This window comes from Dermacentor silvarum, chromosome 1 (genome assembly GCF_013339745.2).
Source record: "Dermacentor silvarum isolate Dsil-2018 chromosome 1, BIME_Dsil_1.4, whole genome shotgun sequence".
Lineage (NCBI taxonomy): Eukaryota > Metazoa > Arthropoda > Arachnida > Ixodida > Ixodidae > Dermacentor > Dermacentor silvarum.
In genome coordinates this window covers 187117774-187142773 of record NC_051154.1, presented here as the reverse complement: position 1 = coordinate 187142773, position 25000 = coordinate 187117774, and the positions used below count along the sequence as shown (strand labels likewise).

Genomic DNA, 25000 nt, shown 5'->3' with positions numbered 1-25000 from the left:
GCATAATTGAGGGTCCCCAAGGCAAAAAGCTGTCGCAGAGAGCTTGACAGGACAGAAACACATTTAAGATCTTATTTTAACAGAGAAAGAATTTCTAAGTATTGAATATAACAAATTATATTTAGTTCAGAACAAAGGTCTAATGATCATTTCGTGTTGATAAGGCTGAAATATGGCACCATGCAGCACTGCTAGTAACTCATCTGATGCGGTAATGCTCAATGCTTGACCAACAGTGGCTGCTCTGCCAATTCTGTGGCCACTCCCGTACTCTACTGCTACCATCTCCAACTCTCTTTGCCTTGGTTGAATGTTGTGCCCTATTGTGCCAAAATGAAACGTGAACAGCAGAGTGCATGGCCAGTAGTGCACGCTACCTGGTGTAACCATGGCCACAATAAAATGCTGCACGTGTGCAAATGACTCCGTTTGCAGCTACATATCCTGCATTTATATATTCGGCAATCACTTGGCTTAGACATTTCATGAGCATGCCAGTGGAGTGATGAAAGCCTCTTCAATGTTCGTCACAAGATGACAGATTAAAGAAATTGATTTTGTCATTAAGTGTCCACTCGCATCCAACAATGAATGTTGTACACCATCATAGGTGGCATACTCACAAAATGCTGATAAGCCAAGCGATCACCAAATTCAGAAGTGCACTCTTTGTTCATCTTTAGCGGCACGTAACAGGCTGTTGCATTGGCGTCAGCTTACCTGGTGGCACCTACACCCCCAACCACTCTTATAGGCAATGCTGGCCGTGGGGCACACAATGATTATAATGAAGTAATGGTTATCAATTATAATGCAGCAATTTTGGTTTCCTTGGATCTTTGCTATATACTAAGGCTTTAGCGTAGAATCTGAAAACGGCAGAAAACTTAGTGGAGTGATGAAGTTAGGAAATTCGCAGGCGCATGTTGGAATCACCTAGCGCGAAACAGGGGTAATTGGAGATCACAGGGAGAGGCCTTCGTCCTGCAGTGGACATAGATATATGCTAATGACGATGACGAGAATGCCACTTGTCCTACCTTTCAAGCAATGTGATTAAACTGAGTTTGCCCTAGAAATGTTGCTATTAGTAGTAGTATGAATGCAATATACCTGCTTATGCTATTTGTTCTTTCAGAAACCACTGCTACTGTTACCACTTGCCATGAGTGGCGTGGCTTGAAAGTGCGAGTCAAAATAAGTATGCTCACCTGCAGTCCTGGCCAAAAAGCCAGCAAGGCATCCATGAAATTCCTTGAGTTTGTATTGGGCCGATGCATGTGCACATCAACAAGCATAGGACCCTGGCTGACGTATTTCATCACAGCAGTGTAGTGCTACAATAAACAAAAGTATGGGGCGGGGTGTTGATAAAATTCAGTAAGAAAGCAGTGGGAAATGGGAAAGCTTAAAGCAGAGCTTCATGAAAATATACATGTATCCTGCACATCACTCTATGAACCAGTACTACCTTAATGAAAAGCAGTATTACAAAGCAATGCGGCCAACTGCTTGCCCATTGATCAGCAGTGCCAAAAATATGAATTTTAGTCAGATTCATGTAGGAATTTTTTTAGAACCTGAGTGGATGCAGCTACCACAGTAGAACTTCGTTAAGGCATATCTGACCAGGAGAATGGGAAGTACACACTAAATGGTAGTACAGTTCAAGTGAAAACCACAGTGTACACCTACTTACCTACAGAAGGCACAATGCAATGTAAAGTATGGAACAAAGTGCCCATAAAAACCTTTAGTGCATGCAGAGCGACAACATTTTATTATTTTTGCACCAAGTCTTGCTGTCTTGGTGGCCTCACATGAACCAAATATAAAGAAATTATGCAGATCCAAAACACTGCGAGAATCAACGTTATGTGAAGCATTTTGCAAGTAGGTGCTATCTAGCATCGTTTGGGTTTCCGCAACGTGTTACCAGATGGACTACCTAACATGTTTGTGTAAGGTGAGTAACTGTGTGTGTTATGCACGTGTGTGTCTGACAACAGCAGCAAGGTGATGGCGATAGTATGACCGCGATGGCGATGGCATGCAACTGATTTATTGTACACCAGCGATGAAATGTTATAACCTGTTTTATTATGGCTTGGGCAAATCCTGAAGGCAATACGTCACATAATGCCTCAAAGTGCTAGCTTCCACTAAGGAAGAATGGTGGAAACTCGCACGCTTTTGCATTTATCAGCAACTACTTGCTAGGTGATGTGACGCAGGTGAAGGACAGTGGTAAGGTTGACAATTACTCATGCTTTCTATTCTTCTACCTGTGGTGTAATCAAAATTGGTGCACATTCTGTCACTTTTTAAAGCAAATTGTTGCTAATTCTATGTGATGCACGTGCCAATCATCTCAAAGCCCTAGATGCCGTTGGCACAAGAGAAGAATGCATGCATGCATGGCCCAATTGGTAGAGCAATAAACTGTTGTGCTTGAGGACCTTGGTTCAAAACCCATCATCGTGCACAACATTTTCTTTCGTGTGATCACCATTGCCATCACAAGATGGCGACCATGGATGGCGACAGAATAAGTTCATGCATAGCATGACGACAACATGTGGCTTTCATTCTGATTACAAAGCCACATCCAAATGATAAGTTATTTTACATGTTCAGCTAGCGGCAACAAGTCGCGTATTGTGTTTTTGGTGTTCCAGAGAATTGCATGTGTCACCGGACAAATTAGCAAAGTGGTTTGTCTGGGCATGGGCCACCATCCCGATTGCAATTGTTGCGAAGTTGTTTCATAAATGCAGAATATCAAATGCGCTATGGACCATACGGAGGATGACATGCTGTTGTTCTTTATAGACAGTGATAAAGTGCTGTCTGAGAGTGATGATGATGGACATTGTGTAAATAAAGTTGCATTCTGTGAAGGTAAAGTTTGCTGGTTTCGTCTTTTTGAAGGCATGCTACGTTTTTCTTGCAAAAAATAGGGTGCATGTTTTATTTCTACTGTGTTTAGGAGCTCTAATGTCAGTTTTACGTCCATTTTCTGCTTTGAACCCTTAAAAGGTGGTTGTGCATTTGATTCAGGGACGTATTAGAACTGGGTCAAATACGGCTAAATGAATTGGCCGTGCATATCGATTCGATGTTTTTTTTTCTGCCACTTGTTTAATTCGACCCACCTGATAATTCAACCTATTTCGTCGGTCCCGTCAGGGTCGAATTAATGGAAGTCGACTGTATAATTTTTTTGGTTTTTAATGCGCAAGAGTGGCAAGCTGGGAGCTGTCGCAGTGTATATTGTGCCATCTTTTTTATCCTTATTTAGAAAGCTGTTAGTGCCGCATCAATGTGGTTACGGCGCATTAATTGTAACACTGAGCAAGACAATCAATGCCGTTTGTGTAGGGGCGTCAAGCCAGCAGTCTTCGAAGTCGCGCAGGGCATCACTGCACAATCTATGAAAGGCTTTTTTGTGTTCAATTGAGTCGCGGGCATTGCTGAAGTGCTGTTTGTCCAATAACCTTGGTGGGTGTCACAGTGGATGATACCATTCTTGCCAACATTGAGAAAGACGTCAACACTCGTGCTTTCATTTTATTTTGAGGCAGCAGTTCACAGTAATGATAAATATTGCCTTGCAGGCATCTGCTTTTATACGTCATTTCCTGTTTTTTGTAGCATATCACTTCGCATTATATATATATATATATATATATATATATATACATATATATATACATATATATACATATATATATATTGTTATTTTTCTGAAAGACCAAAAGTACCCCCTCGCGTTATATTTGTGGTCCCATTATTAACATTCAAATATGGTATTTACAGCTTATGGAATTACTGATGGAACGTACTGACATACTACCTTTGATGAACCTCATTGTGTGCATTTCATTTGAAGCTACTCTTGTATGTTTAATGATTACAGTGCCTACTGTTTCTGTGCAATCTCACACTTGATATTACAAGTTTAGTGCTAAAAATGATAAAAGCTTATATTGCATGAATTGCTAAAGGTGCAAAAAAACTCATCTTTCTGACATACTTTCGCAGGTATTAACAATTATCCCAAAGATGCCCCATTTCCCCCTCTACTATATGTTAGTAAAAACAATGTGATGACCCTGGCATGCAGCATGCAAGGGCTTTTCAGTAGTTTGTTTTTTATTTGAGAAAGGTAGGTTTAGAGGCCTCTTATGACATAAAGGGCAACTCCGATGATAGTTTGGAGGTCAACAGATCTCAATGAACTTTGCTGGGTGCGTTCCTCTGCGCACTTGCATCATTTCTTCAAAATAGCCGGCTTGAGAGTTGCGCAGTTTTTACAAATGAATTTCATGAACTAATTCAAACCACCTGCCTTTACTCCTCCTGAGATACTGGCCACATTGTGTTATGACATAAACGGCAGCATACGAAGAGCATGATGGGAAGGAATAGCAGATGACAGTGGCGAAGAGTCAGCAATCGTGAGCTAGAGCTTGGTGTGAGAAATTGCTGTTGCGAGTAGTTACATTTTGTGTGCACGGGCAAGTGATGCTTGACAAGAGATGTTGCGTTCTTGGCTGCAGCACGATCTTCAGCTCTCGCGAGCTGCACACACAGTTTGAGCCAATTTCGACCGTGTTCAGCCGAGGTTAGTAGACCTTATACAGGCACTGAGTTCATGCGTGTACTACTAGTGGACCTGAGCAACTGACGTGAAGCCATTAGGATGAAGAAAACTGCTATTGTAGTTCAGTTTTGACCATACGGACTTGAAATAAACCATTCATATTGTAAAGTGCACACACAAAAAACGAGAAGCGACGACATCGCACACTATCAACATCGATATGGCGCTGTTCTCGAAGGCTGCCAGTCGCACTCGCCGGCACTTCCCTAAATTAAGTGCGACTACCGTAAAATTCCAAGTAAGCGCCCCCACCCGTGCAAGAGCCCCCCCCCCCCCCCCCCCCTGACTTCACTGCTAATTTCAAATTTCCGCGCCGTTCCGGAAAAGCCCCCCCCCCCCCCTCCCGCTCGGCGACAACACTGGCCTGCCTCATCCAGTCCATGAAAATAGTGGCAAATTCGGCAAATCGCACCGGTGCGCATCAGGGTGCCCCAATGAGCCATTTCATCGAATCATGGTCGAACCCGGGCGAACTGCGGCAGGCGGTTTGCAGATCACGGACCGCCGGCGAGACTGCCTCTCACACAGCACGACAGCGCTTCAGAACGAACCGCCGACGCTCTCAAGCAGCAATGTTTTGTTACCGTCGTTGCCGCTTTACCCTCTCCTCGCAATAATTTCACACGATGAAGAAAACATGCTGATATTTGCGGTGCCATTAGCTGCGATGCGAGCATGGCCGAGCCGTGGTTCGCTGTCTGCCGTCGGTAGCCATGCACTGCAGCTGAGCTTGACTTGTATCGGAACTCTCATTAGTGCTATACAGTTCACCGTGGGCATGGTTTTTAATAAAGTGAACATTAGGCGTCACTTTAATCAAGTGGACATAATTTCGCCTGGAATAGAAGCTGCATAAGAAATGTTCATGTCGCCGATCGTGGCGACGCGTCGGTGCAGCGTCGATGCGCTCTTTCTGTAGTTCTTTCGGTGGTTTCGACAGTGATAAACACGACTAACAAATCTTTGGCTTAATAAAATTCATGTTCAATAAAATGTTAATGCCATTCCCATTGCGTTTTTTTTTTTTTGGCGGGAAAATTTTGTCGTTGCCATCTTGAATTTTGGTGCCGTTCCGGGATAGCGCCGCCCCTAACTTTGCCAGTAATTTCGACTTGCTTGAGGGGGGGCGCTTGTTCGGAATTTTACGGTAGAGTCGAACCCACTTATAATGATACCGGTTTTAACAATATAACGGTTATAACAATGAGAAGCTGCTGCACTTTTAACTTTTTAGTGTTTTCTATGGTGAAGAGAAAGCACACTGCTATAGATTTGGAAACAAAGTGCTTCTAACCGATGAGGCGATCGTCAAAACGTGCTTTCATAGAATAGCAACAGCGACGACAGCAGCAATGATGCGGCTATCTCAACATCGTCCTTGCAGGAGTTCCTGCAGATAATTAGTACCTCCGGGGCTTCGCTTTTGCGAGGGACCTTCGCGAGAGAAGGATGTCGGCAAGCTTTGCGTAAAGCAAGTAAAGCTGACGGACATGGAGTTTTCTCGTGCAAGCCAGTGAGAAGTATGTGGCGAGATGCTTGTGGCGATCTCGCCCCAGCGTTCCTTCTGGATTTCTCAAGCTGAGAGGCTGCCGTGGCAACCTTCTCACATTTTTTTAAACGGCGCCTTTCGAGGCCACCAAAGTGACGCCTCGGTGGAGTTCGCATGTCACTTGCAGCCTGTAACCCGGCTTTGCAGTTGTTATAGCAGTGCCATTCTTGAACGCCGACAGCAGCGGCATGTTACACGCGATCGGAGCGTGCATGAAACAGAGTTATAAATAGCTGTTTTTAACAGCTCTCTGTGACCGTTGGCGAAGCGGCATGGACGTGTTTTAGAGCGCATGCCGCCGCTGCGATGCTTTGCGGGTGCAGCGACACCAGCGTGGCCAACGTGCTCCCGTGCATTAGCACTCTTCTCTTCCACGATGACGCGGAGTTCGAATTATCGGTGGCGGTGAGGATTTCAGTGTGAATTAGTGGGATGCGTTACATATTGCTTTCAATACATTTTTGGATGGACTGCGGCGGCTACTTCGAATTATCCACAATTTCGAATTAATGAGTTGTGAATTAACGAGCTTTTACTGTATCGGTTATAACAATGGAATTTTCGTGGCAATTGAATATAGTTATAAGTGGGTTCGACTGTACATACATGAGCAAATTTATACATATTGTTATGCTGACTCATTATTTAGCTACCGGGGTGCACTATTTGCCTCATCCCAAATGGGCAAAAGTAGAGGCCCCTTCAATACAGCAACGTTAACAACCACCTTATTCAGCTGCCAACGGTGTCAGTACTGGCATCGGCATTTCTGTGAGAAAACTACGTGTTTTCTAAATGAACGATCATATGCGCAAAGCTTTAATCTATGTCTGCTCTAAACACATGAATTGTGCGATTGAAAAGAGCACGAAAAATGATAAGTGAGCAGTATAATAATGTGTACTATGGTTTCCCATTCACTGTTTTCGAAGGTGTTCAGTCGCTCATATCAGTGCGACTCAAAGTGATGTGATGGGGCTTACATCCACAAAATCTGCGTATTTTCCTATGTTCTGACATTATTTAATGTCACTGATGTGTGGCTTGCATTATATTTCAAGCGAGAGACGAGTGGTAGCTGTACATGCCGATGTAAACAAATGCACCGGTTGGTGCTTTGGACTGTCAGCGGCGTTCTTCCGGGGAAATTGTATGCTCTATAATTCGACATACAAATGCGGAAAGCAGTGGTCCACATATTATAGTGACTATGCAAAACGCTTCCTTGAGAAGAAGTAAAACACCTAAAATAGCAAGTACAGTGTAGACCGCTTATAACGTAAGTCGCCGGAGTCGCGAATATCCGCACTATAACCAAAGCAACAATTTTCAAAGCCCACACATATGCAAAACATGTGCACCGAGCCGCCACGCGTATGCGACAGTCGAGGAATGCGGCTAGAATGTTTGCATTCAATTTATAGTCAAATATTAATTCGTACCAAATCACGCGGCGGCGCCTCCAACCGGCATTGCTCCGGCACCCCCATAGAGTAAAAGCTTAGGGGAGACCCCTCAATGTAGCGCGCGAACAAACCAAAAAAAGAAAAAAAAAAAAAAAAAAAAAACGCGGCGGACATTTCACCCTCTCTCAAATGGCAAGGTCGCCGATTCTGCGTTGTGCCATGCCGACGTCTCAGCCACGCTACCGTAGCCACGAGTAGAAAATGGCACAGTGAACCTTTCTTTCTCCTTTATGCTTCCTCTACTTTCTAGTCACGTGTTGACCTTGCACGCTGCGGCTACGGTGCAGAGGGAAGCAGCGGCGCTGTCCCAGGCCGGCCAACGAAACTACCTACGCCGGCAAACGCCCGCTTCCTGATAACGGCAGAAAACGAGAGGAGCTGGCGCCAGGCCGGCTGTAGCGGCGGCGCCTGCACGGCAGCGGGCGCGCACGGTGACAGTCGAAAGTGAGGGAGCTACGAGGGAGGGCGAGGGGAGCCACCGAAGCGGCGGAGTTGCCAAGGCGAAATCCGCTTCCCTGCCGCCCTCCTCCCTCACATTCCACGGTCTCCGCATGCGCCCTTCGCCGTGCCGTGCCCGCACCGCCCGCTCGCTCGCTGAAGTTTCCTTTACTGCCGTTATCGTGAAGCGAGCGTTGGGCGTTTCGTGGCCCTCGCTCGCTATGCACGCCGTGATATTTCACGACTCGATTCGCACTCAAGATTCTGGTTTCAGCCTCACTGGCTGTTCGTTCGCACCACGTGCCCTTCTCCTCCACTTCGTCTCTTTCTTCCTCGAGCACTACTTGGGGCGCCCGTTTGAGGGGTGCGTTCGCCGTCTCCGCCGACTTCCGTACTCCCAGGCGGCTGCACTGTAACCGGTATTTCGTTTCCCGCAACTGCACTATAAGCGATACGTGTATACATGGAGTGCTATGGGAAAATTAACGGGAGTCTGAAAAGACCACACTATATCCGGTCCTGCACTATAAGCGGTTACGTTATAAGTGGTCTATACTGTAGCATGTATCAAATCAGTGGCTACGGCTACCCTTGGTCTTCATGTTGCAACGCAATGTGTTGAGCTGGGCGCTGGCTCTCGTGGTGCTTGCTGGGTCGAATGTGAACGGCAATTCATAGCTGCTGAATTTATTGGAATCATAGCCGTCACTGCTTGACAGCTCGAAAGAGCTAGTGCAGCTGACACTGTAACCCGAAGACGTTCTGGCAATGGTTCAGCACTGTTACGAATCAGTTGAGCGTCTGCTCTTCGCCACCATACCGGTTTCGTTCTCCGCGCTGGTGAAACTGGCATGCCTTGCACACCTGTCATGCTGGTGTGCCGCCATTTACATCACACGAAGGGGTTCGCTTGCGGTTTCGTTTTGCGCTTTTTTGCTAATTTAAAATTACTTTCGAATTTGTTGATAAATTCTACTACTATCAGATGCATGACAGGAGGGTCTCAGGAACATAAAATCGTCATTACCCTGATATGGTCAAAAATCACCGGCATTGTACAGTACAGACCACTTATAACGTAACCGCTTATAGTGCAGGACCGGATATAGTGTGGTCTTTTCAGACTCCCGTTAATTTTCCCATAGCACTCCATGTATACATGTATCGCTTATAGTGCAGTTGCGGGAAACTAAATACCGGTTACAGTGTGGCCGCCTGGGAGTACGGAAGTCAGCGGTGTTGCGTTGCGCACCGCTTATCAGCCGGCGCCCAAGTCTGGCTCATCTGTTCCGGACGATAATCTGTTTCGCGCATGTGCGCTGATGTTTTCCCTCGCCTTTGATCACGGCGTTCCTTTATAAAGGACTGCGGATCACGCCGTTGGCGGCTTCTTTTGTACACCTTCTTTCGGCAAGCATGCCGCATTAAAACTACGTTCTTCCTTCTCCCGGCGTCTTCTTCGCCCGGCTTGGAACCGAACTCGGCCAAACGTAACAGCTGGTGGCAGCGGTGGGATGGCGGACCCCCGGGAGCGCTGCGGCAGCAGTCGGTGAGGCTTTGGCTTTGTACTCTGGTACGCCGAGTGTTATAATTTCCAGTCAGGGAAATAGGAAAGGCGGCTTAGAGGACTTTTGTCACAGTTACGGTAGTGAACATGGATTTGAATAGCTTGCTAAAGGTAGATTTGTTGGCCGTAGCAGACGAGCTCGGCTTAGAGCTTAGCAAAGCTATTCGGAAACCCGAAATTGTGGGCAAAATTTCAGCCTGTGGGGCGAGTGCCGACGAAATTGCTGAAGCAGTTGATGAAGTGCAGAGGAAACGCAAAGTGAGAGAAAGAGAGGAGGAACTAAAACAATGCCAATTGGAGCAGCTAAAGCGGTCTCTGACCACTGAGGCAGAGCCGAGAGCCGTCAATTATGACATGAGAGGTTTTCTTCAGCCTTTTGTTATTGGTAGTGAATTGGGGCTCTTTTTGACAAACTTTGAGCGCACTTGCACAAGAATGGGCTTTGAGCTGACGTCCTGGCCTCAAAGACTTCTGAGTTTGTTGCCGGCGGAAGCCGCAGAAATTCTAGCTAGGTTAAATGCCGAAGAAGCGGAATGTTACCAGGACGTAAAAAGGGCCTTGTTAGCAAAGTACAAGTTGTCGCCTGAAGCTTTCCGGCTTAAGTTTAGGAAATCGGTTAAGAAGCCGAACGAAAGCTACTCGGAGTTTGCGTACAGGCTAGCAAGCTTCCAAGAAAATTGGCTAAAAGGTGCTGACGCGTTCGAGGACAAGGCAAAATGTTTGTGGAAATCTGCCTAGAGCAATTTTGCTCGACGCTTCCTGAAAAACTGAGGGAATGGATTCTCGATAAGCCAGATGTGAGGACGGCCCGCAAGGCAGCAGAGTATGCAGATGACTACTTCGCAAAACACCGTTCTTTTGACGCAGAAAGAAACATGCGAGGCGCACGAGGCTCTACAGCAGAGCAGAAGGAATTTAGAAAATCTGAGAAGAAAGATAACAATACCACAAAGCAGGAATCTTTGGATTCACAGTTAAACCAATCTTTTGAGGCGCGGAAGCCTATCGTGTGCTTCAAATGCCAGAAACCAGGACACGTAGCTGCGGGGTGTCGCGTTCCAAAGGTATCGCCGATACAGTTCGTTATGGGGCAGGGCGAAGATTTGCTGCAACCTTACCTACATGACATGGAAGTTAACGGCCGAGAATGTAAGGTCTTGCGCGACACAGGTGCAACGTATGACGTGGTGCACTCTTCCCTAGTAAATTCTGGTGACTTCACAGGTGATTACGTGTGCTTAAGGCAAGCCTTGGAAGAAGGCACCCTGAGCTTGCCAGTAGCAAACGTAACATTGAAAGGGGCGTTAGGTGAAATTAAGACCGAAGCAGCTGTCTCGGATAACGTAATGCCTCAGTGTCCATATTTGCTATCAAACAGAACGGCAAACGAATTGCTGAATGCAGGCGTAACACTTGATATGAACCCTGTAATGGTTGTCATGAGGTCGATGGCGAAAGAAACTGTCGCTCACCAAGAGCCGTCGTCACGCGTTGTCAGTGCCGAGGATCAAAAACGGAGTCAATCAGATAATGGCGATGAGGCAAGCTCAGACACGCATGAATCCGCCCACGAGGAAGGCGAACAGGCACCGTGTTTCATTCCACCCACGAGTTGCGATTTTCAGGCGTTATCTACCGTCGACAAAGCCACGTTGATCGAAGAACAGAAAACGGATTTAACCTTGACAAAATGCCGTCAAAGCGTCGCTAAGCAAGGTGCAGGCAGTGGCTCTTTCCATGAAAGAAATGGCGTTTTGTACCGCGACTTTCGGGGCAAGAAAGGCGCAAGCGCTGACCAAATCGTGGTCCCTCTAAAGTACCGCGAGAACATACTGGAACTTTCCCATCGGGCAGGCTGGTCTGGTCATCTCGGAATTACCAAGACAAAAGCGAGGCTGCTAAGCGAGTATTACTGGCCAGGCTGTTTTAAAGATGTGGAGGAGTTTGTTCGTAGTTGTGACGTTTGTCAGCGAACTGGGAGACCACACGAGAAACACAAGGCCCCCATGACTGCAGTTCCTATTATTACTGAGCCGTTTCGTCGAGTCGTAGTGGACATTGTGGGGCCCTTGCCAGTGACGAAGTCGGGATATAAATATCTTTTAACGATGGTGTGCCCTGCAACTAAATTTCCTGAGGCAATGCCGCTGCGCTGTCTTGCATCAGCAGAAATAGTAGACGCCCTCCTTTTGATATTTTCCCGCGTGGGTTTTCCGAGTGAAATACAGTCGGATCTCGGCAGTGTCTTCACGAGCGAGTTAACAACGACCTTTCTTAACAGGTGCAGTATCAAGATACACCACAGTTCTATTCAACATCCGCAAAGCAACAGTGTAGAGAGGGTTCATTCTGTAATGAAGCGGGTATTGCGGGCTTTGTGCTATGAGAAAAAAAAAGAATGGGACGCCGCGTTACCAGCTATGCTTTTTGCCTTACGTTCGGTGGCACATGAATCGACAGGTTTTAGCCCAGCGGAGCTCGTGTACGGGAGGGCGCTGCGCTCCCCGCTTAGGCTAATTCGTGAAAACTGGGAAGAGAAGGGTAGCGACCCGACTGTGGTCGAGTACGTTTGCAACCTACTGCAGCGCCTATACGACACGCAGGCTCTAGTGGAAGCTAATATGCTTGAAGCTCAGACAAAAGCAAAAAAACGCTACGACAAAAACAGCAGTGTGCGCCAGTTTCACGAAGGGCAGAAGGTGCTCATGTTGCGTACTTCTAAAGCTAACAAGTTGGAGGTACACTGGGAAGGCCCCGGTACGATACAACACAAACTTTCAGACACAACTTACGTTGTTAAACTGCCAGGTCGTAGGAAAGAAATACGTATCTATCACAGCAACCTCATGAAGCCCTATGTAGAACGTGTGCCGGTTGTGAATTTGGTGTTAAATCAACCTGAAGAAGTAGAAGCTGAACTTCCTGACATTCCCCGTGACATGACTTGTTTTTCTGTGGATGAAATCCTTAATTTGACAGCAGACAGTGCTGCTCTAAGTGAAAGCCAGCTTGACGAATTAACAAATTTGATAGCTGAGCACAGACACGTGTTCTCAAAGGTACCCGGTCGTACCACTCTGACGACTCATGATATTGAGCTTACACCAGAAGCGAACAACCCAACGTTGCACAACAGGAGATGTAAAGCTTACAGATGTTCACCGCGCCATGAAAAATTGATGAGGGAGGCAGTTGATCAAATGCTAGAGCTTAAAGTGGCCGAACGAGGTGAAGGAAGCTTCATGTCCCCAATGATAATTGTAGAAGCTAACGGTAAAGAACCGCGGCCGTGTATCGATTACCGTAAGCTTAACTCTGTAACTGTTACCAAAGTGTATCCCTTACCGCACATAGAAGACTGCCTTGAAAAGGTGAGCAAAGCTAAGTTTATCTCTACGCTCGATTTAGTGCGGGGGTACTGGCAAGTGCCGCTAACAGAGCGAGCGAGTGAATTGGCTGCCTTCGTGACGCCTTTCGGCACGTTCCGGCCTTTGGTTCTTCCCTTCGGTCTTAAAAATGCCCCCTTCGCCTTTTCGAGACTCATGGATCAAGTGCTAGCTGGAGCGGAGGCATTCGCACTACCGTATCTCGACGACATCGCAGTATTCTCAAATACTTGGCCGGAGCACGTGAACCATTTGCAGGAGGTTCTAAGTCTCCTTGGCGACGCTGGCCTAACTTTAAAAGCCCAGAAGTGCAAGTTAGGTCGCTCAGAAGTCTGCTACCTAGGTCACAGATTAGGTCAAGGACATCGAAGTCCACTTGATTTAAAGGTTCTGCCAATCAAGGAATTCCCTCAGCCGAAAACGAAAACTGAGCTCCGTACTTTCTTAGGGATGGTAGGCTACTACCAACACTATATCAAGTGTTTCTCGCAGGTTGCTAGCCCCCTTACAGATTCGCTGAAAAAAGACGCTCCTACACGTGTGCAATGGGACGAAGCAAAACAAGCGGCCTTTAATTCTTTGAAGGTAGCTCTCACCGCAAAGCCCGTCCTGGCGAGCCCAGACCACTCGAAACCTTTTCTTGTGCAGTGTGACGCAAGCGAAAAGGGGATAGGTGTAGTTTTGAGTCAGGAAGACGAGCACGGGCATGAGCATCCCATTTTGTATGCCAGCCGAAAGCTGTCTGCTCGTGAACAAGCTTACAGTACCATAGAAAAGGAATGCGCGTGCCTCGTTTGGGCTGTAGAAAAACTTTCCTGTTATTTGGCTGGAGCAGAATTCATTTTCATTACAGATCATCGTCCGCTCACGTGGCTTCAACAGATGTCCAACAAAAATGGCAGGTTGTTACGTTGGAGCCTCAGTTTGCAACCGTACGCGTTTACGGTTAAACATAAGAGAGGATCGCTGCACGCAAATGCAGATGGTCTCAGCAGGGCTTTCTCTCCCTCGGCGCCGGTCGGCCTAGTGGCACCAAAGCCTTGATTCAGTATTCGCATAGAACCGTACGTAACTGTCGCAAGTCCTCGACAGCCAATTTTGTTCCGATTGGAAGGTTTCCAAAACACTCTGCGTATGAGGGTCTAGCCTGGCCGCACTCGGCAGTTGTTTGCGGTGTTTGCGGCGGTGCTTGCTGTATCGCCTATGCCCAGGACCCTGGCCCGGGATTCGTGCCCTCGGCGTCGCCTGCAGTTTCCTGCCACGCCATGCACTCCACATTTCCGCACATCGGCCTGAGACCACCGGACCCTGCGCGCGTCCGTAAAGGACGCATCCTTCGACTTGAAAACCGAGCACCGAGTCATCTGTCCTCGGACGGTCAGACGTCACTTCGCCGGATCCTTGAACATCGGTCGCCAAGTACTTTGGCGCTTCTGTGCACCTCGGACTTGACCATCAAGCGCGCAGCCGGCTGAACTGGCGAAAATCTCCGAAAGTGCCGTTACATCGAAGTCTTCGATGAACCTTTCGCAAAAACCTGTGCGGGTGAAGCCTTCTTTACCCCCCCCTTGGTGCTCTTCCGTGGGGAGGGGCTGTTGCGTTGCGCACCGCTTATCAGCCGGCGCCCAAGTCTGGCTCATCTGTTCCGGACGATAATCTGTTTCGCGCATGTGCGCTGATGTTTTCCCTCGCCTTTGATCACGGCGTTCCTTTATAAAGGACTGCGGATCACGCCGTTGGCGGCTTCTTTTGTACACCTTCTTTCGGCAAGCATGCCGCATTAAAACTACGTTCTTCCTTCTCCCGGCGTCTTCTTCGCCCGGCTTGGAACCGAACTCGGCCAAACGTAACAGAGACGACGAACGCTCCCCTCAAACGGGCACCCCAAGAAGTGCTCGAGGAAGAAAGAGTGACGAAGTGGAGGAGAAGGGCACGTGGTGCGAACGAACAGCCAGTGAGGCTGAAACCAGAATATTGAGTGCGAGTCGCGAAATATCACGGCTCGCATATCGAGCTAGGGCCACGATACTGCCAACGCCGGCCAAAGCTCGCTTCACGATAACGGCAGTAAACGAAACTTCGGGGAGCGGGCGGCGCCGGCACGGCACAGCGAAGGGCGCACGCGGAGACCGTGGAATGTGAGGGAGGAGGGCGGCAGGGAAGCGGATTTCGCCTCAGCAACTAACTCCGCCGCTTCGGTGGCTCCCCTCGGCCTCCCTCGTAACTCCTTCACTTTCGACTGTCACCGTGCGCGCTCGCCGCCGCTCCAGCCGGCCCGGCACCAGCTCCCCGAAGTTTCGTTTTCTGCCGTTATCGGGAAGCGGGCGTTTGCCAGCGTGGGTAGTTTCGTTGGCCGGCCTAGGACAGCACCGCTGCTTCCCTTAGCGCCGTAGCCACAGCGTGCAAGGTCAACACGTCACTAGAAAGTAGAGGAAGCATAAAGGAGAAAGAAGGGTTCACTGCCATTTTCTACGCGTGGCTATGGTAGCGTGGCTGAGACGTCGGCACGTAAACGAATGTTCCGGCGCAAGCAGAATCGGCGACCTTGCCAATTGAGAGAGGGTGAAATTACCGCCGCATTTTCTTTTTTTGTTCGCGCGCGACATTGAGGGGTCTCTCCTAAGCTTTTACTCTATAGGCCGTTTCACATGCTGCGACTGGAGGGAAAAAAATTGGTGCGATCACATGCGTCGCAATGCGATTTTTGGCGGTGCCGAAGCAATGCCGGTCAGAGGCACCGCTGCGTGAATTATTTCGAATTAACGAGATTCGACTGTAAATTGAATGCAAACGTTCTAGCCTCATTCCTCGACTGTCGCATACGCGTGGCGGCTCAGTGCACGTTTTGCATATGTGCGGGCCTTGAAAATTGTTGTTTTGGTTATAGTGCGGATATTTGCGACTCCGGCGACTAACGTTATAAGCGGTCTACACTGTATAAGAATGCAAAGGGAATTCCTTGTCTGTAGGGATCTAAAATCTTTGGTAATACTGGGTACAAGGAATAAAAAAATTCTACCTCCATTCTACCCTGTGAAAGTGGATGTACAGCGAAGCTGTTGCCGACGTTACACAAGCGCCAGCACCATAAGGCGTCGCACCGTCGAGATCAATATCGCGTCCACGACCTCGTTCGTGCCTTTTCCGTTGGTGCTTCGACGCCGCGGTGCACAATTGCAGCGTCCATACGCTTGCGCGTAACCCACGTTCACGAAGTGAACGTCACTGTCACTTTTTAAGGGGGGACGAGGCTTTGAAAATCAACTTCCTGATTTCTTCATGGATTTTGATGAAAATTGGCACGAATATTTAGAATGCCTCTCTGATACTTCCATGAAAGTTTCAGAGTGATACCTTGAGAACATTTTATTGAGCCGAATTTTTCTCTCTTGAACTTTCTGGAGGGCCTGGGGAGCTTAAAAAACATGATGGAAGGCTCGTTGAGTATTGACTGCATAGCTGAATGCGTGCTGAAGGTCGTGACAGTCTTACTTTTTTTTTTCGCAACACAAATTTTTTAGACATTTTTCAAGTTACCTTCGCACCAAGCACACTTTCGGGCTGAACGAATAGCCACGCCATAAATTTATAAAAAGTGAACATAAAAATGCGAGACTGTCTCGACCTGCACTGTAGTCCAAGAAATGTGACAAAAAATACAGAATCAAAATAGGCTAAACGGTAACGAAGAAATCAGCTCCAGAAACTGAGCAGAAAGGCAAAAAAACATTTTTGAGAAAACGGCTCTCAAAGTTGCACCTTCTCTTCAGTTCTCTAAAACGCACCAAAGTTGTAATCTTTGATGTGTTTTGTGGCGTGGGGCTTCTTGGACATGTGGCCTCTGGTCTGCTGAGCCTTCGTTCTGCCTTTTTCAAGTTTGTATGGCATTCTTTACTGCTCCTCTACAAAGAGCATGGTGCCTGGGTTTCAAACCAAGTGAGGTGCAGAACTATGTGGGCATAAATATACAGTAGTTCTAGCGTTGTATCTGCAGACTGCCTCATTGATAGCAGCCTCTAGTGCAGTCAGTGAGGCATTGTTTTCTTTTGGTAGAATCGACCATGTTACTGAATGAAGGCTCTCAGCAGCCTTCTGAATCATCTTCCATTGACAATGGCTATGGAGGTTAGGAGAGCCACTGATAGACAGGCAGCAATGCAGCTGCTTTCCAGCCTGTACTTTTGTATCATGTCTCACTTCTGCAGCCAGGTGTCTGTGCCAGCCCAAGTAGCCTAGTGAACAGAGCTCATGATGAGGTTCTCTTTATGAAGGGGTGGTATGATAGGTAGTGTTACGAGATATCGTAGCATTACGATAACAGAGTCAGCGCGCGATGTGCTAAGTCGCGGGTCCGAGGTGCCGATGTGCGAAATGCCTGGTCGCGGGTCCAAACGCTCGGTAAGCTCAATCGCGCAGTCCGAGGTGCCGACGCGCGAAATGTCTAGCCGCGGGTCCGAGGAATAGACGCTCGAGGTGTCGACACTCCATGAGCCATGTGCCGAGACGCGAAATGCCTAGCCGCGGGCTCGAGGAGTCGACGCTCGAGGTGCCGACGCACGAAATGCCAAGCCGCGGGCTCGAGGAGTCGATGCTCGATTAGCTTAGTCGCACAAAGTCCGAGGTGCCGACGCGCGAAATGCCTAACCGCGGGCTCGAGGAGTCGACGCTCGCGGTGCCGACGCGCGAAGTGCGTAGCCGCGGGTCCGAGGAGTCGACCCTTGTTGAGCGATGTGCCGACGCGCGAAATGCGTAGCCGCGGGCTTGAGGAGTCGACACTCGTTTTGCTTAGTCGCGCAGTCGGAGGCGCCAACGCATGAAATGCTTAGGCAAGGATCCGAGAAGTCCGCACGCGATGTGCTTCATCGCCGAGTCGGAGACGCCTACGCGCGAAAGGCTTAGCCGCGTGTCCGAGCATTCCGTGCCCGAAGCTCGGTCGCGAAGTCCGCGTCACCGATGCTCGGAATGCTTAGCCGTGGGTCTGAGACGTCCACAAAAAGCGGGGTCGGCCATGCTACTGCGATGTCCGCGTAGAGCCCGCTTTAACACTCGTCGAGATTACGGAAACTGTCCGGAGCTCGCGAGGAGACCGCAACAAGCGGAGCAGACGACGCCATCACGGAGCGAGCACCGGACCAATGGCGAACCGCGCTGGAGTCACGTGGCGGACGCGGCCAATCGGTGGCTCCGGCACGACCTTCAATCATTTGCTTTTTGTGTGCTTGTTTCTGTATGGAGGAGATAGCTGAAGCGGCAGATTTGAAGACGGAGAAATGCGCTTTCCAACGAGACCAAGATGGCGGCGCTCGGCTGCCCCGTTCCGGAGATATTGTGGCTTGAAGCCGTTCTTTCGCAATTTTCGCGCAATTTTTCGGCACCTTGGCTGATACAACGATTTTTTTAGAGCACTTCTACTTGGTTTTCAGTGATGATATTTCGGAATCAGATAGAATAAGAGTTACAGAAACTGAAAATGTGATTTTCAAAAAATCGATCTTTTAGCCATTTTTCGCGATGCGAAAGCCGCGTCCCCCCTTAACAGTCTTGCCCTGATGTCGATTACGGTCACAGCCCATTCTGCGCAACCAATGCAATGGACAGAGCGCCCACTTATCAAGGACAGGTACATCGTGAGTACAAGTTCGTCACGCACACACGCAGGTGTGCCAGAGTGCAGCATACATCCTCATTCTCCTAGACCCTCTGCCTGGCGCAAGTGCGTTATTGAACTAATTAAATTTCTCAAAGTAAAGTGCGTCACAAAATTTGTAAAGCATGACTTACACACAACCTGCAGAGATGATAGCATCGGATCGTAACTTGAACATACGAAAAAAATTCCGCAGTTTCGTCCGAAAGACGAAGCATTGATTGCGATAGCAAATTAGTGGATAGCAAGTAAGGATAGTACAGTAAAAGCTCGATGATACGATCACGGCTAATACGAATTTCCCGATGATACGAATTTTTCTGTGGTCCCGGTCGAGCCCCATTACTTTGCAATGTGCTAGAGAACGGTTGTTACGAATCGATTTTCAGCCTGTCGGTTGATACGAATAAACGCCGCCCCACCGACGGCCGCGAAAGAGAACAGCGCGCATTCACGCGCTTTCTCTCCTTCTCTTTTGGTGCGGAGGCGCGGCGCCGGACAGCGCGGACTCCGCGACTGGGCGCGAAGAGTTTGAAGCAGTGGCGCTTCAAGAAATAAATGCTTTTTACGTACATGTGCCTGAGTGAGTTCACCTCTGACTCTTTAATTTAGCTACAGTCGAATGTCGTTAATTCGAACACGCTTATTTCGAACATACCGCGCACCGACAATGCTTATAGCAGCGCGCCAAATGACGCGGCGGCGCCTCCGACCGGCATTGCTCCGACACCGCCATAGAGCAAAAGCTCAGGAGAGACCCCTCAATGCCGCGCGCGAAGGAACGGGGAAAAAAAAAAAAAAGAACCCGCGGCGGAAATTTCCCCCTCTCTCAAATTGCAAGGTCACCGTTTCTGCATCGCGCCGGAACAAGCGTGTACGTGCCGACTAGAGTGTTCTAGACAACCATATTCTAGCACACACTAGTGCCGACGTCTCAGCCACGCGGATAAAATGGCAGTGAACCCTTCTCCTCTATTTTCTAGTCACATGTTGACCTTGCACGCTGCGGCAGCAGCGCAGAGGGAAGCAGCGGCGGAGGCACAGTCGGGCCAACGAAACTGCCACGCCCGCAAACGCTCGCTTCCCGATAACGGCAGAAAACGAAACTTCAGGGGGCGGCTAAAATAAGCTGGCGCCAGCACGGCGGCGGGCGCGCACGGAGATGTGCGCACGGAGTCGAAGTTGAGAGAGCTACGAGGGAGTTGAGAGGGAGGGCAAGGGGAGCCACCGAAGCGGCGGAGTTGCTGCCGCCCTCCTCCCTCACCTTCGACGGTCTCCGCGCGCACCCGTGTGCCGGCGCCGCCCGCTCGCTCCCTGAAGCGTTGTTTTCTGTCGTTATCGGGAAGCGACCGTTAGCCGGTGTGGGCAGTTTCGTGGCCCGCGCTTGCTATGCGCTTGCGCGCAGCGAGATTTCACGACTCGCACCGGTTCCTGCATCGTGCTATGGTGCACGAATACTTCAAAAATACGTCCTTTTAATTCGAACAAATTTTCGGGCCCCTTCGAGTTCGAATTATCGAGATTCGACAGTAGTTTTAATTGTGTTTCGATGATATGAATTTCGGCTAATACGAATATTTTTCGTGACCCTGTGAGATTCGTATCATCGAGCTTTTACTGTAGTTTTATCGGCCATATAAACGTGTAAACATAGGCACACTAACTAAATTGACAAGCATGGTGCCATGCACGCCCAAGCAAACATGAATGCATCACACTAGACGACTATGGAAACTCCCTGTCCAAACGCTGAAGTGAATCGGCACAGCAGCAGCAGTGACCAAATTGAGCTTTGTGCCGGCCTCGCATCAACGCGATCTTAGCCGCAAAAACACAGGGAGGGCAGACTCTCCCCCCGCCAGGGTCTTCGCTGTAAAATGTTCCACTGCTTGCTGATATGTGCCCTGTTTTAAAGCAGGTTATGCCTTGTGTGGCATCACTTTAAAGGGCCCCTCACCAGGCCCCATTGAAAATTTCAGTTATACAGTACACGCTGTAAACCGCTGTTTAGGGAGCGCTTTACATAAAACATTTTTTCAAATTAGTGAATTATTAGAGAAGGTAGAAGAAATTAATTGTCCTGTTACCATGCCGCCAGGAGGCAAACGTCACTGCCAATGGAGACTCTCTCCCTCTTTAAAGTAGCATTCCCAAGTGGTGTTCCTTCCCTGCCTTCTCCCTTACCGGAGCCAAGGGACGTATCGCGGCGTCGAGCCCCGTCTCCTTTTTTATCTTTTTCATTTTTTTTTGTGGCATCGCGCCGTCTGCATTGGATGATTAGTCATGGTGAGTGACGAAACACGCACTGCAAAGAGGCATTTGTGTATGTGACTGCGGCTCTCTAGCTGGGAGCGGGCATCTTCCAAGAGTGAAGGCGCGTGGTGTTTGGTTTGAAATAACAGCTGTTTTCATGGTGCGCAGCGCCGTAATGCTTTGTAGACACAATTGTCAACTCATCATGTATACACTGTGCTCGTTACTTAAAAATGGCCAGACTTGGTGAGGGGCCCTTTAACAGAAACTTTTGCCACAGCTTCTCCCCCCAGACCAGACCCTTGTCTTTTTCCAAACGAACCCTACTTTCTAATGCTATCAGAGTTCAGGTAGCATACAACACAATGGTGCAGTGGGTCTTTGTGTTTTGACCATTGCCAGGATGTATGATGAGTAATGATGGCTCTGTGAAGAGTCTCACAAGAAATGGGCAACCAGGCCAATGTTTTTTCTAAATCCTATTGGTCTAATGCTCACAATACTTGGCTGTGATCCTTCCAAACCCCCCCATTTTGTTGTGGAACTGAAATTTGCTTTCTGAAGTCAGACTGCTTCAATAGGTTACCAGAGCTGAGCAGCTCAGTTTATCTGAAGGACAACAATATCAACCATCTTACTACCCAAAAAAACATACAGAGTTTCATTGCTGTAATGAAGTGCCAAAAGGTTAAAGACATGCATGCTTTCTTGTGTTTTCTTTTTCAACACTACGACAGCACTCAGCTTATCACGCCCCTACTCTGCTTCTTGATGCTGAAGGCATCATCTTCATGAGAGCCGACATTTTCTGTCTCTCCTTACCCCTTTCCCAGTGCAGGGTCATAAACTAGATGCTCGTCTTCTGGTTAACCTTCCTGCCTTCTGCATCTCATTTCTGTCTCTCTTGGGCTATTTTAAATAGCACAGATGCATAGCGAAAAACCGCGCAACTTCACACTGATGCAGAAAGAGAACACACACCAGTGCTGGTATGTGTTAGTGTGTGTCCGTGTGAAGTTACGTCTGTTTCTGCCATGAAGGCAACCCTAGCATTCAGCTAGTGGCATTAACACTGCATACTTATTTTGTAAAGCATTATACCTATCTAAGTGCAGTTTGTAAGATGCAGAATGCTCTGGTGTTTTAATCCAGTTTTGTCCTCTTCCTGTACTACAACTGAGACCCCTTATAACGTAACCGCTTATAGTGCACGACCGGATATAATGCGTTTTTTTCCAACTCCCATTTATCTTTCCATAGAACTCAAAGTATAGGCATACCGCATATATTGGAGCCGTGCGAGAAGAAATACCGGTTGTAATGCGGTAGCCATAAAATCCTGCAGTTAAGCAAGGCAGCAAGCATGCTTCTCAACGAGGTGCGCCGGCTGAGGGCAATGCAGAGGAGGTGACACGGAGCGAGCGAAAGAAGAAGGAACGGGGGGGAATGAAAAAATGCAGCGGTAGCATGCTGGCTCGGTGGGCTCACGGGGTTTGCCTAAGCAACGGAGAAGCCTTTTGCTCCGGCCGCAACCAGCCGCTTGTCAGCAATGCATGGTCCGCACTGAACGTGTGTGCATTGTTGCTTTTTGACTTTTCAATTTGTGTGCAGAAAGTAAATACAATCACCGATTGATATTTTCAGACACGAACAGGTTCTCAAAAATGTCTGAATTATCAGGCAGGCCAGAAAACTAATTTCGATAGTAAAATCACTGTTGCTTTTTTACAAGTCCATCACCATGAAAAAATTGGTCGAGGTCGTGAGTGCGTTTCGCGTTCGCCCTTCGCAAAGTGCAGATAACGTGCATGCGACTTCTCCATGATGCCGTCAGTTTCAGGGATTTTTACACACCTACCCAACACCCCTCCAGGTGGACCCCGAACCCCCCCCCCCTCCATCCCCTCTTTTACAGACAGGCACTCATCCCGGGAAAAAAAAAATATACGCTGATCCCATGCACTGTGGTAATCGCTTTAAGAAATCTTTAATCTTTGCGGAGGTGGACACTGCGTGGCCTTAATTTTGAGGCCCCATTTTGATGTTCAGCGTGCAGACCACAGTGCGAAGACGACAGTGCTACACTGCGACCTTCAGGGAGCGGAGAAACCTTGATGTCACGGTAAACGCAATACACGTCCGTGTGTTTTCGTCTGTGCAACTGCCGGCACTCAGAGTTGCACGCCGTACTATGTCATGGTTAATGGTCATCAGAGGCATATACGAATATATAGGCTATTTTTTAATTGTGTTTTTAAGGTATATGGCTGCTCCGTGTCTGTTGTGCTTAGTTCTTTTTTTCTCATGCAAAATTATATTGTACTTTGTTTTCAAAACGTCTGCACTTTGTTCTATTAGATTAAGAACTTGCTTCACTTTGTTCTGCATAGAAAAAAAAAACCTTTGTGCAATCAAATGAAGATTCTGAACACCACCCTTATGTTCTTGCAATTTAAAAACGTGGTGACAGAATGTCATGAGTGTTTAAATATAGTATTGAATTTACAATCCTGCAAAACGAGGCGCACATTTTGGCCTGCTATACAAGGTTTCGTTCTTGCGTGCCTGTCTGTGCCCGCCTGTCGCTGTCTCCACCTTCGTTGCAGTATTTTTTGCACATCAGCTCCACATGCACCAATAAGGATGAACTCCCTTGTAGCATGCAACTTAAAAGGTTACTTAGTGTACGTCTGCTAATTAGCAGCTTTTACGTCACGATTTGTTGAAAAAAGACGTTCAACCTTAATTAAATAAAACAAATGTGGTAAAAAGAGCGCTAGCCCCATGAACCTCTCTCCTCCCGCCTTTCGCTCAAAAAAGATATAACCAATAACTTCGTATCCAACCTCCCCCCCCCCCCCCCCCTTGTTCTTGTTACACGCCCCCAAAATCGAAATTCTGGATAAACCCCTGGTCAGTTTAAACTGTACTCTACAAATTCGGCACTTCGGCACATTGTCTACACACGAGCTTTTGCCATTCCTACCAGTATGCGCGCATAGAGACTTTTGTTGTACGTGTACGTGTTCGTGGTAGTTGCCGGCTGATTGCCCACGAACCCCGCTTTACGCACACTGCCGTCAGTTGAGCCTGTGCACGTGATCTCGCACCAAAGCTCCATGTATTCCTTGACGGGTACGAACTTGTATCAAGGCGAGCTTCCCACGATGACATGCCACCCGACACTGCCGCCAGCTAGGCCTAACTAGCGGCATCTCGTCGGGAGTCAGCGGCCAAAGTTGCACTTTGGTGCAGTGAACAAAATGCTTCATGGTGGCTGTACAGCACTTGGAAAGCGGAGGAACCACCTTGCCAATGAAAGTGAGGGCACATCCCAGTCGTATGCTTCGATTCCCAGACACACGGGGCTGCTTGGCCTACATGTTTTGCACGTGCACAGCCTTTGAAAACTGTTGTTCGGGTTATAGTGCAGTACCGCTTATAGTGCTGAAATACACGAATCTGGCGACTTAAATTATGTGCAGCCTATGCTGCAGTTTCTTGCCACTGGGCTCTTTTCTCCTGCTTCGCTAATCTTTGGAGAATGCTCCACCGTCTAAAGGTAGCAGCAATACTCTGCTGCAAATTCACAGCCAACAGACTGTATTTGAAAATGATATATTCATGGCTCTGTCAAAGAAATGATCATTTGCTTTGACAGAGCCATGCTGTAGTTATACCAGATTTTTTCGTGTATAACCCTCCACTGCAAATAACCCACACATCCAATTGCAACAGCCCGAAAAGAAAAAAGAAAAATAAAAATCTGCGAATATAACCTGCGGAAATAACTGCATACAACACTAAAATCCTTACGAAAAGTTTCCGTTCACAGATGCACGACTTGTCCACGTCGTATCTTTGGCCAGCTGCTCCGCCCCTCTTCTTGGCAATGCTGATAAAGCTCGACTCAAACAATGGGCGTTATCGTGGACGAATCAGTCATGTGACATGTGACGTGAATCAGATCACTTCGCAGCTAGCATTTGCATGACAGAGGATGACAATGTGAACGGAGCAGCCCTCGT

The 25000-nt window shown here is 48.1% G+C and overlaps 1 protein-coding gene across 1 annotated transcript in view; it reads right to left on the bottom strand.

Annotated features, from left to right (window-relative positions):
• The window catches only part of LOC119436524 (ER degradation-enhancing alpha-mannosidase-like protein 3), a 118470-nt gene that overhangs the window by 64493 nt on the left and 28977 nt on the right, over nt 1-25000 (bottom strand). The window contains exon 10 of the mRNA XM_037703393.2: nt 1212-1337. Coding sequence (XP_037559321.1) covers nt 1212-1337 — 126 coding nt within the window. The remainder of the gene's footprint in view (nt 1-1211; nt 1338-25000) is intronic.